The 12,441-nt window shown below is 60.6% G+C and overlaps 1 protein-coding gene across 2 annotated transcripts in view; it reads right to left on the minus strand.

Annotated features, from left to right (window-relative positions):
- RALGDS (ral guanine nucleotide dissociation stimulator) overlaps positions 1–11,638 on the minus strand; it is a 53,397-nt gene extending 41,759 nt beyond the window's left edge. Inside the window, exon 1 of one of the 2 annotated variants that reach the window (XM_024252295.3) lies at positions 11,390–11,638. In XM_024252295.3, the coding sequence (XP_024108063.2) occupies positions 11,390–11,407 (18 nt within the window). In that variant the 5' untranslated portion in view covers positions 11,408–11,638. The remainder of the gene's footprint in view (positions 1–11,389) is intronic. The other variant, XM_063714510.1, reaches the window with a different exon arrangement.
- Positions 11,639–12,441: the final 803 nt, after the last annotated feature.

Raw genomic sequence — 12,441 nt, forward strand, 5'->3', positions numbered from 1 at the left:
AGGGAAGGGCGGGGCCGCCTCTGCTCACCTGGCTCCCTCCCATTAAAGTGCTTTCCCCCCAGGAGCCAGACTGAGAAGAGAGGCAGAGGCAAGCCCAGGCGGGGGAAGAGCCAGGAGGAAGGCAGCCAGGCTTTCTGGGAAGCAAGAGCCCTTTTTCTTAGAAGCAGGGCCCTGGAGTTTCCCAGAAGACAGCCTGCCCTGGGATGGTGGAGGTGGTGGTAGGTGGTCAGGTTGGCCCTGGTTTAACCTAGGGGATTTTCCCTTCCTAAATTCCTGGCCCAGGAACAATTCTTGGGGAATGGGTCTCTGTTCACAGGTAAGTAGAAGTTGCTCTGGTGTGGGCAAAGAGACCCCTCCCCAAGGCATAGCCGTGGCTGGTGAGGATGGGGGATGGGGGCTGAGCCCATAGTCAGGCCCCTGTGTCCAGCAAGCCCTGGTCACCCAGTGCACTCGGGCCAGGGGAACCAGGACAAACGGGCCCTTGTGGTTGGGAGGCTGCCTGCCGTGCCAGGGACACTGTGTGCCCGGTGCCGCCACCAGCCTGCCGCCTGCCTGAAGGGGCTGAGGGCCTGGGAAGTGGGGCTACCGTTTCCGAAGGGGACCTCCTGAGCTGCCCTGGCCTCCGGAGGGGGCACAGGGCCTTGGCTGGCTGCCACGAGGTGGCAGGGCTGGTGCCCGCTGCCCTCTTTCTCAGAGTCCTTTGCCTGCAAGAAGTTCCCCAGGGCTAGAGAAGAGCAATCCCTTGGGACTCTAGGGCCCTGGGTCTGAGGGACACTGCTGTGTCCCACCCTCCTGCCACCCACTGTCCCGTTAACCCCTGGGCTTGGCTCCTTCCCTGGCTTTTCCCCTGTAAGGTGAGGCTCAAGGGCCTCTCCTGTCTGCCTCACCTGGGATGCCTGACACAGGACAGCAAGGTACCACTGCCCTCCTCTGCCTAGGGACCCACCAAGAGCACCAAGAGCAGTTCAGGTCTCCATGCCAGCATCACGGTGGGCAGCTGGGTGTGCCAGGCAGTGGCTGAGCAGTTTCCAGCCACCACAACCCTGTGAGCTGGGCCCGGCTGTCAACCCAGTAACACATGAGAAAACTGACACTCAGCCCTCCTCATGGTCACGGCTCCGGCCTGGGCCTGGTGCTTTGTTTGTTTGTTTGTTTATTTGAGGCACAGCCTTGTTCTGTCACCCAGGCTGGAGTGATCTCGGCTCGCTGCAACCTCTGCCTCCTAGGTTCAAGCAATTCTCCTGCCTCAGCCTCCCGAGTAGCTGGAATTACAGGTGTGCACCACCACGCCCGGCTAATTTTTATATTTTTAGTACAGATGGGGTTTCACCGTGTTGGCCAGGCTGGCCTCAAACTCCTGACCTCAGGTGATCCACCCGCCTCGACTTCCAAAGTGCTGGGAGTACAGGCATGAGCCAACGCACCTGTCCAGGTCTAGTGCTTTAAAAAGGCAAAATGCAAACCCCCACTCCCTCCCACACTCACTGAGGCAACGTGCTCTCCCTCCCCAGGCACCAGCCATGTGTCCCCACAAGCAGCCACACGTACCCCTTCATATATGTGCTCCTTCAGCCACTGTCAAGGTTGTCACATCTGAGCACATGCATGCTGCAGACATATGGGGTCACCCAAAGGCAGAGAGGTGCCCCTGCCCCCGCCACACGTGCTAGAATGCACATGTACCCCATGGCATCCCACAGCACACAGCCGCTGCCCCTGCAGGCCCAGAGGCCCCGGATACACACCCTGCTCCCTGCATATCTGCCAGACAGCAATGGGTACCCCGGCGTCCCCAGACCCCTGAGCACCCTCCCTCAGGGCTGCAGAGAGGGGAGAAGGCAGGGCTCCATGCAGGGACTCCCCGGCCCCAGCGGCTGGGAAGGAAACACCTTATGGAGTCTTGAAGAACGGCAAGCAGCTGTTTCGAGGGGGCAGGGGGACCAGGCACGTGGTGCTGCCAGCTGAGACCTTCCACACTGGGCACTACCCACCTGCCCACTACCCCCAGCTGTCACCTCCGCAGCCACCCAGGGCCTGAGGCCAGGTGGACTGCTTCACCCTTGAACTCCAGTGCTGTCAACTGGGCAGCAGGGCCTGGAACTTGGCCTCAGGGAAGAAGGGGGTGGGGGGAAAGTGGGACACGTGGCCTGGGCAACTTATTCGCCTCCTTGGGGCCGTAGTTCCCCTACCTGAAAAAACCTGTGGATTCAACTTAGGGCCTGCAAGTGTCCCTGCCCTCTACCCACACCCTGGCTCCCCAAGGGCAGCGGGAGCTGGTGGGCCACCAGACATCTCCCTTCTGTGAAGCGGAGCAGACATTGGCTGCCATCTGCGGAGGGCCTGTCCATGCGGTGCCAGGGGCCTCAGGAACATCTCACACTCCCCCACATCTGTAGGCCCACAGAGGAGGCAATGGGGGTGCAGAGGAGTTAGGGAACCCACTTGTCTGGGTCCCCTGAGGCCAAGCCAGGGCTCCCATCCCGCCTCCCAGGCTTCTCTCCCCCTGACCTCTAGACAGCCCGAACTTCCCTGTGGCTGCTGTTCCTGGTGACCATCATGACAGATGACAGCACTAGTCAGGTGATTAATCAGCTGATCACTTGATCATCGGGACAGATTAGTGCTGCTGCAGCTATAGCCCAGCAGGGGTGGGGTGGGAGCTGGAATCCCTTTGGAATGGATTCAGGTCAGGTAGTGGCAGCCCCCAGGACTTAAATACCTTCCACCACCCTCCCCACAGTCTCACCCTCCCCACGGTCCCACCCTCCCAGTTTTGAACTTACATTACAGGCAAAGGGCACCCCCCCCCCCCCACACACACACACATCTGGGATCAGGACAATGTCCCAAGAGGGGCGGGTGCCAGAGGTGGGGGAAGTTCCTGGACTCAGGGCCTCTGGTTGGCCAAGGGTGCTTTCTTCTTCCTCTCCACTGGACAAGCCCACCCCTCCCTGCCTTCCTCCCTCGGAACACAAAGGTCAGATGGGCACACCTGACCTCTCAGGTGGTGTCCAGCAGAGAGATCCTGCACCCTTCCCATGGGAGCCCTTTCTGGACCCCAACCTAGAAAGAGAGAAGGACTGGGGTGCCCTCCAGCAGGCAGTGGGTCCCGGCCCCCCTTATCCTTCCCAGAAGGACTGGGCAGTTCAATTCAGTTAATTATGTGCCCACCAGGCAGTGCAGGGAGGGGAGGCCAATGTGGGGGAGGGGGTGGGGGGGTCCTTGGTGCAGCACCCACGCAGGGTGGGTGGGGCTGTGTGCCTGAATCTTCCCTCCCACCAGCTGAAGTGGCCTCCTGCCGCCTGTTCCTTGGTGCTGGGCTGGGGGCTCGCCTCGTCCGCCCGCCTTCTTGGCGTGGCATCCGGCATGAACTCGGGCCAGGGCTGCACGCACCTTGGGCTGTGGGCCGGCAGCTCCCTGCCACTGTCTGTGCTGCCCTCTGCCCTGCCTCTCCTCCTGTGGCACTCCAACTGGGGGCGGCTGGGCAGAGTCCCCATGGGATCACCCTGAGCCCAGCCGACGACCCCCAAGTGAACATACAAGCCCAGCACCCAACTCCGGAGGTGGGCAAGCCCCTTGCCCATTTGACAGATGGGGCAAGGGAGGCTCAGAGGGGTGAGATCATGACCCAGGGTCACACAGTGAGCAAATGATCAGGGTCAGACTGGCATCCTGGCTCCATGAGAGCAGCGGGAGGCTCCGGGGAGTGGTCACCAACAGTCCTACCCTCACTGCCATCCCCAGAGAGAACATCTGAGGCAACTGGGTCTCACAGCCTTCCCATCCCCAAAGTCCAACCCACTGGGCAGTGTGGCCCCAGCTGCCCTCTCCCACCATTCTGTTGCCCCACCTTCTCCCAGGGTCTGGGGCTCCACCTCGCTCCTTCCAGGCTGGACACCCCTCATCCATGTTCTCACCTTGGCTCCGACAGTGCCCAGGTCTGGGTGCAGGTTGGGTGCCCACAAACGAAGGCAGCCCCTATGGGAGCCCAGAGGGCAGGGCTTCCTTACACCCTCACAGCAACTGCGGGGGCCTCAGGGCAGACAGGGAGGCTCAGAGGGGTCCTGTGCTTCTTCTAGGATGCCCAGCAATAAGCGCTGAGCTGGAATTCGGACCCAGGTGTCCTGCTCCAAAGCCACCTGCCTCATCTGAGGACCAGGGGCCTGATGGTCAAGGTGGATGCCGATATGTGAGGAGGAAGGGCAGTGGCGGCCTGGTCCTGGTACCCTCACTCTCCTGCCCCAAGGCCCCAGTAGGTGACATAATTCACAGGGCAATGTTTATGCACTGAACGGTGAACACACAGGCAGAGGGGTAGATGGGCCACCAATGGGGAAACTGAGGCCAGTAAGAAAGGACACACTAAGGTCACATAGTCAGTCAGTATCAAAGTTGGCCCAGAACCACAGTCCCCTGTTCCAAGGGCTCTACCCAGCCCAACCACAACCTGGCATGCCATCCTGCCCCAGGCCAGGGAGCCCACGGCTGCAGGGCGGCAAAGCACACGGTACCACACATGGTACCCCATGGCCCCACACACTCTGGCTGGCACCAAGCCATCGCTGTGCCTTCTGACCTTGCGTTTTCTGACATTCTGCCACTGTCAACTCTCACTCAGGTATCCAGGAAGTGGCCTCTGTTGCTAGGGGACTGGCTTGATGCCGGGTGGCTGGCAGAGTGGGGAGATGGGGAGGGGGGAGTGGACTGGGGTGTCCCTCAGGAAGGATCCAGGGGCAGAGGCTACTGGGTCCTGTGTCAGGGTGGAGGGCCATGAGAAGTATCCAAGGAAACTCAGCAGGTCAGGCCCCTTCCTCCCCAGGCTCTAATGAAGGTCCTGGACCCTGGTCTCTGCATTTTCTCTTTCAGCCTCAGAGTCTTCTTTTCAGGCCAGGGGTGGGTGTGCGCTGGTGGGGGTTGGAGGTGAGCCATCGGAAAGCCCATCGGAAAGCCCCAGCCCTGAGCCTTCCTGCAGGCAAGTATTTTGGGGGCCAGCAGTTGCCAAACAACTGCTCTGGGTTGCCATGGGAACACTCCCTTTTTTCTGGGGCTTGTCATTTTTAGGGGGATGCCACGATACTTCCCATTCCCTTTCCTCTCCACTTCCTCACCCTGGCTTGGCTGCCCTGGGAGGGGACACTGGGAGTCCATAAGCTCACACCCTGCCCCTGTGGGGGGCCCACATACCCCTGGCCCTAAGACTCTTTGAGGCTCCAGAATCAAGAACCCCCAAAATGCAGAGCCCAGAGTCCAAGGCCTTCATTAGAGCAGGGAGACTATGAAAGGGGCTCATTAGCTCTGTTTACGTCTCCTTGCCGCCATTAACCACCGCTTGGGGCCTGGGGCCTCCCAGCCCCGCCCTGCCCAGCAGCCGGGCCCAGCCCTGACCGTTGGAAGGCCACTGTAATTGGAAGGAATGTGGTTCTGGTGCCTGGCCCTTCCCAGGCTTGTGTGCGTATAGGGAGGTGCCATTGCCAAACTGCCACTACCTAGCTGTGGGAGTCCCTTCACCTTCCAGTGCCTCAGTTTCCCCACCTGGAAGTGAGGATGGCAGTGACACTTATCTTGCAGAGTGCTGAGCAGATACAAGGGACACTTTAGCACAAGGCCTACGGGCTGGCTGTCATCAATCACCAGGCACCTCTGCAGCAGGGGACAGAGGGAAGGACTCTGTGGAGAGCAGCCCTGTGGCTAGTGTGCAGTGGTGACTGACCACGCCGCTGATGGCAGAGTGGCCACTGAATCCAGGTCTCCAGGCTCCCGGCCCATGCCTTCTCCACAAGATCTGTCTGCCCCATACCCCTGACCCTTCCGCAGAAGCCGGGTGCTCCCCACGGGCCAGGCACCCAGTGCCAGCCAGGTGTACAGAGGCCAGTATCTGCTGTGCGAATCAATCAGTGAACCAACTGTCAAGGACCAGCAGCCTCAGAGGCGGGCCTGGTAGCTCGGTGAGCGAGGAGGTGGTGGGAGGGCCTTGTGCGGGTAGGGAGGTGACAGCAAGAAATGGCCTCTGGCTGGATGCAGTGTCTCATGCCTTTAATCCTAGCACTTTGGGAGGCCGAGGCAGGGGGATTGCTTGAGCCCAGGTGTTTGAGACCAGCCTGGGCAACATGGTGAAACTCTGTTTCTACACAAAAATCCAAAAATTGGCTGGGAGTGTTGGCGTGAACCTGCCGCCCCAGCTACTCTGGAGGTCTGAGCCCAGAGGTCGAGGCTGCAGTGAGCCGAGATCCAGCCCCTGCACTGCAGCCTGGGCCACAGAGCAAGACCCTGCCTCAAAAAAAAAAAAAAAAAAAAAAAAAAAGGAATGGCTTCCACTCATTCCACTCCTGGGCCAGCGGCCCGCTGTGCACTCTGCTCCCTTTCGCTGATGCCATGTGAGCAGCTCCATGGCGGGGACCTGACCCCTGCTCCTCAGCCCCACACTGCCTCGCCCCTTTGTATATCAAAGGGGCCTTTGAGGGGCCGTGCTGACCCCCATCAGGAGTAGCAGGACCACCTCAGGCATCCCAACTCCCCTGAGGCAGGGTCTGGGGCTGGGGTTGGGGGGAATGACCCCTCAAGTCTCTATCTGCACAGACAGCCCACCTGTGCCCAGGGCTGCCTTCCCAGCACACGCGGACCTGGGCCTGCAGTAACAGGGGAGCTATTCGCAAACCGCAGGTGTAATCAGCCGCAGGGCCTCTGGAGAGGCCTGAGAAAGGCCGGCTCAGCTTGTAGGTGAGGAACCAAACGAAAGGCAAACTCCTGGCCCCTGTGGGCCCGGCCCCTGCAGCCTCGCAGGTCCCCTATCCCTCCTCCCTGCCTTCCTTTTCGCCCCGCTGACACCACGGTCTGCAAACCATGGTCCTCCTCCACACCCCTGTCACCTCCTCCTCGGCCCCCCGCCGGCCTCCGACGCAAAGTCGCCACCCAGTCACCCCGCCTCGGCCCCGCCTGGTTTGATTTCCTCCCGTGTGTGTCACCCATGAGGTGGCCGTGCCCCTGGCCTGTTTACAGCTGTGCGCAGGCTCCTCGCAACCCGAAAGCGAGACCTTTGTCTGCGGCAGCTCCGCGCCGGGCTGGGCGGCCGCACGGGAGGACACAGCGCCACCTGCTGGTGCTGCCGCCAGAACGCGCCAAGCTGGCGAGCGGGCTGCCTCCGTTCACGCCCCCACACCCCCTAGCTGGGGGCTGGGTTCCTGCGATGTCCTCCGACTCCCCGCTGCTCCCCTAGTCCCCGTAGGCACGCGCGTACCTGGCCTTTGGGAGGGGGATCATTCCCAATAATCCTGTTACGGGTTGAACTGTGTCCCCCAAAAAGATCCCTGGTACCCGTGAATGAGATCTTATTTGGAAATAGGGTCTGTGCGGATAGAATCCGGATGAGGTCATACTGGATTAGGGTGGGACTTAATCCAATGACTGCTATCCTTATGATAACAGGGAAAATTGGACAGACACGCACAGGCGGCCATGTGATGATGAAGGCACCGTTTGGAGTCACACGTCTACAAAACCAGGAACGAATGCCAAGGAAACTGGCAGCCACCAGAGGTTGGAACATGCAAGAAAGGATCCTCTTCTAGAGCCTTCAGAGACAGCAGGGCCTTGCTCACCCCTGGGTTTTGGACTTCTGGCCTTTAGAACTGTGAGAGAATAAATTTCTGTTGTATTGAGCCACCCAGCACTTTGTGACAGCAGCCCGGGAAACTGACCCGATAGACACTGGTCCCAGTCATCACCCTCTGTACCATCACTACACCACCCCTCCGAGAATCAACCACGACCACAGGACACCTCCTTCTGGAATCTCTCTGTGCCTACCCACTCCCCCAGATGAGCACTTCCCCTTCCCCTGGCAACTCCCCGGACTCTGTTACCCCTCCCCCCCTCCGGCATGGCCTGGGCCCAGGAGGCAGATAAGAAATGAATGAGCGAATATCCACCTTTGCTACTTCGTCATATTCAGATGTTCGTAAAAATCAAGTGGCAGCAGTGCTGGGGGTTAAGGAAATGGGGAGAGTGATGGCAGGTGTGTAAGGGGAGACAAGGGGCACTTCCAGGTACTCACAGCCACCCTGGGAGCTGGGACAGCCAACCAGTGTGTTCTCATGCTCCCAGCCCCTGTGGCTCAGAGAGGGAAAGCCATCTGGGTCACCGAGCTCCTGCCTCTTGCCAGTTCTGTGACCCCAACTAGTCATTGTGCCTTTCAGGGCCTCCCCAATCTCCTGACCTGTACAATGGGGATGGTTCTAACATCTACTTCCTGGTGACATCACCAGGCTAATGTGAGACAATACTACAAAACCTGTTAGCTACCTCAGAGACTTAGAGATGGAAGGATTAGGAAGGGAAGGGGCCTTCAGAGACAGTAGGGCCGTGCTGACCCCTGGATTTTGGACCTCTGGCCTTTACAACTGTGAGGAAAGAAACTTCTCACAGGGGCGAGACACAGCCCAGAATGCAAGTCGGACAGGCTGGGCACTGGTGCTGTGATCTAGGGAAAGTCACTCCCTTCTTGGTCTGGTTTCCTCGTCTGCATAATGAAAGGGTTGAAAATTAAGCAAAAATCAGATATCGGCCCCCTGTGGCATACGGGAGCATCTTCCAATGGGAACACCTTCCAATGGCTCCCGCGATGTTTGTTTGTTTGTTCGTTTGTTTATTGAGACAGGGTCTGGCTCTGTCGCCCAGGCTGGAGTGCAGTGGCATGATCTTGACTCACTGCAATCTCCACCTCCCAGGTTCAAGTGATTCTCCTCCCTCAGCCTCCGGAGTAGCTGGGATTATAGGCACCTGCCAAGACGCCCAACTAATTTTTGTATTTCTTTTTTGTAGAGACGGGGTTTCACCATGTTGGCCAGGCTGGTGTTGAACTCCAGACCTCAGGTGATCCACCCGCCTCGGCCTCCCAAAGTGCTGAGATTACAGGTGTGAGCCACCGCGCCTGGCCTCCATTATGTTTAGAATCAGGCCTGACTGCTTCCTCTCAGACACTGTCCCAGGCAGCCTCTACACTGGCTCCAGAGATCCCTGCTTCCTGGTACATAAGTTGCTGAGTGATCCCCTTCCTCCGAGGGTGACTGGATTTAGTGACTGGCTTCTCACCAAAAGAACACAGTACAGGTGACGTGAGGTCACTTCCAAGATTTACAAAAAACTATGACTTCTGTCTTGCTTGTTTGCTCTTGTTTTCCTCCCCACCTTCACCCCTCACTCTGGGGAAGTGAGTTCTGATGCCGTGAGCTGCCTGCCCTACAGAGAGACCCACATGGCAGTGAACCAAGGGAGGGCCCCCACCAACAGTCACAGAGGAACTGACACCCTCAGTCAAAACTGAATCCTGCCAATAACATGAGAATGGCCTGGGGGCGGGTCCTGCCCAGTCCAGCCATGGATGAGACCCCAGTCCCAGCCTCCCTTGAGACCTAGGGGCAGAGGCACCCAGCTGAGCTGCCCTGGATCTGGGTCCACAGAAACTGTGTGATGATCAATGTCTGTTGCTGGAAGCTGTACATTAGGGTAGTGTTGTCATACAGCTGTCTCCAGGCCCCTGGGCTGCCCCTCCCACCCCCAGCTCACTTGGGCCACACTGGCCTCCTTTCTCACTCCTCTCTGGCCAAACTCATTTCTGCCTCCCAGTCCTGCCTGCTGAGCCTTCTCCATCACACTGTCCAGACTCGTGCAGGGCTGGCCCATGCTTTGTCTTCTGGTCACAGCACAGATGTCCCCTTAGAGAGACCTCTCAGACCCCCACCCAGCAGGCCCCAGCCCTCCCTGGCAGCCCCGGCATTATTTTCGCTGCAGCACTTGCTTTTTCCTTTCTGTGCCTGTTTGCTTTTGTGCCCTGTCCATCGGCCCCTCCGGACTGCCAGCTCCGGAGGGCAGGCCCCCCTGGGTCATTTTCAGAGCCACGCCCAAGCCCAACACTGCCCCCCCCACAACCCAGGGTGAGTGCTTGGGCACACCTGCTGAAGGGAAACAGGAGGCTCTCGGAGCCCCCTCCCGCCTCTGAGCAGCTAACATTGTGGAGAGGGATGCTAGTAATGGGGGGTGTGCATTGGGTGGAGGCCGGGGTCCCCTAGAGGGACCCTGCCGGGCTCTCCCTGACTCCAGTTGCTCCAAGGAGCACAGTGGGCACTGCCTCCCCCTGGTGGCCGGCAATAGCACAGCAGCAGCCTCAGGCAGAAAACCCAGAAAACAAAACACACACTTTTGTTTGGGTGTTGTCAAGGTAGTAGCTCTCCTGAGTCCCAGGAGGTCAAAGGAGCAGAACCTGCAGGCTCCAGGAGTAATTCAAGGAGCCTCAGAAGCTTCATTTGCTCCCCTTTTTCCCTCTGCTGGCCCTGGGGTGTCCAGTTCACTCGTGAGGCCTCCTCACTCCAACCAGGGCAACGGCTCCGGCCCCACTTCCAAGTAAGAACCCTGAGACTCCAACAAGGACAGTCTTGTCCCACAAGAGTGGTCCAGTGCTTGGCCACGCTCTGCACCACCCCAGGCCCTCAGCCCTTCAGCCCCCCAGGCTTCTCTTGCTCAGAAAGACCTCCAAGAAGGCATTTTCCACAGACTTCGGTGGGTAGTGGGGGCATCCCCAGTGGTGACCTAAGGCCGACAGACACGTCTACGAGCCTGTGGGACCCTTGGGGTCACCCAGGCCAAACATTCCAATTTATAGAGCAGGAATTTGAGGCTTCCTTTCCTACAGCCCCGTCCACACTGAAGGGGTCTTTTCCTGCTTCCAGGTGATCACAGCGGCGAACACAGAACCCCACAATCTGTCCTCTCCAGGCTGCCCCAGCCCAGACAGATCCTGGGAACCTTGGAGAATCCCCGCCCATCAAGCTGGCGTGTCCTCCCCTTGCCCCTCACCCCGTGCCATGGCCCCAGGCATGTTGCTGGGTACTGGATGCCTCTGCCATGCCCCCGCCCTCTTTCTTCTTTCCCCCAGTCACTTCCCCAGCGTCCCGTCCTACTCTGAGCCCCAGGAAGTGTGTGGTGTGTGTGTCTGCGTGTGTGTGAGCATGTATGCGCAGGCCTGCGCCTGTACGTGCGCGGAGAAGCCCAGGCAAAAGACCCCACATGGGAGATGGGCAGGGGTCCCCAGGATCTTAGAGGCTGTCATTCCCAAAGCAAACCCCACGGGAAGGGTGAGCCGAGCCCTTCCTGGCCTAAGAGGCCGGAACCCTCCCTTCATCTCTGGACTCCGCCAACTTCGTGTGCCCCGGGCCAGTCCCTGCCCCTCTCCTGTCCTCAGTTTCCCTACTGTCCCGGGCGGGGTTGGACGCGGAGCTGCGTAAGCGCACGCTCAGCGTGGACGCGGCGCCGGGCTCCCTCCCCCCGGTGGGTGTGGGCGGGGGCATGCGGTCCTCCCTCCACCCGCGACGCGGGGCTGGGGACGGCGCGCACTCACCTGGCAATCTACCATCATCCTCAGCCTCGGTGGCTCATCGCCGGCCCCAGGGCGGGGCCCGGGGCTCGCAGAGGCCGCTCGCCTCGGCCCGCGCGCGGCGCAGGGGTGCGCCCGGCTGCGGGGCTCATGGCGCGGCCTCCGGTCCCCGCCGGGCCCGGGACTCTGCGGCCCTCGGGACCGCCCCGGCCGCCGCCAGCGCCGCTCCCATTGTCTGCGCCGCGCCGCGCTCCGGCCGCTCGGGCCCAGCCGCTCGGTTCCGCCCCGGCTCCCGGGGCTCGGGCCCGGGTGGGCGGGGACAGCCGCGGCCCCGCCCCAGCCCGCCCGCAGGTGCGAGGGGCGCGCCCCGCCGCGCGAGCTCGGGGACGCGCTCGGGGGCGCGCTCAGGCCTCCCTCCCGCGGGCCGACGCGAGTGTTCCCCCCGCGGGGCAGCCAGGCCTGGTGTCCAAGGCCGGGCGCGCACACGGGGCCTGCGCGGGACCGCAGACAGCGCGTGCACGTCACTCCGCCTCGCCGCGCGCACGCGCCACGCGCCACGCTCCCAGCGCTGTGTGCGGCCGATCTCACGTGTTCCTCCGCCCCAGCCGCCTGCTCAGTACTCCCCACCCCGCTGGGACCTAGGGCCAACCTCGCCCCAGCCAGGCGGGGGCCGCTGAGTCGGCGCGCCGGCGTCACCAAATATACATGTTCACCTTGTCGCCCAGCACCCCATGCCACCTGCTAGACTCGGCTCGGCGGATGGCTGGGAGCTGGGGGACCCGAGGTGACAGCGAACTCAGCCTGGGCAGGGAGAAAGTCAGGTCTCCCCTTCCCCTTCTCTTCCCCACTTCCCTCCTTGTCTTCCCTGACAGCACCCGGGACCACAAGGTCCAGCTGCAGCTTCAGCTGGTGTAAGATGGGGCTCGAGGGAGCCTGGGGGAAGGAGGCCTCACACTGGGGTTGAGCGACTGTTGGGGGTAGTCAGTGTTATTAGGGCTCACTGATTTCGTCCCTTTTTATTTTTTATTTATTTTTGTTTTTGAGATGGAGTCTCGTTTGTTTGTTTGTTTGTTTTT

The sequence above is a fragment of the Pongo abelii genome, chromosome 13 (genome assembly GCF_028885655.2).
Source record: "Pongo abelii isolate AG06213 chromosome 13, NHGRI_mPonAbe1-v2.0_pri, whole genome shotgun sequence".
Classification (NCBI taxonomy): Eukaryota; Metazoa; Chordata; class Mammalia; order Primates; family Hominidae; genus Pongo; species Pongo abelii.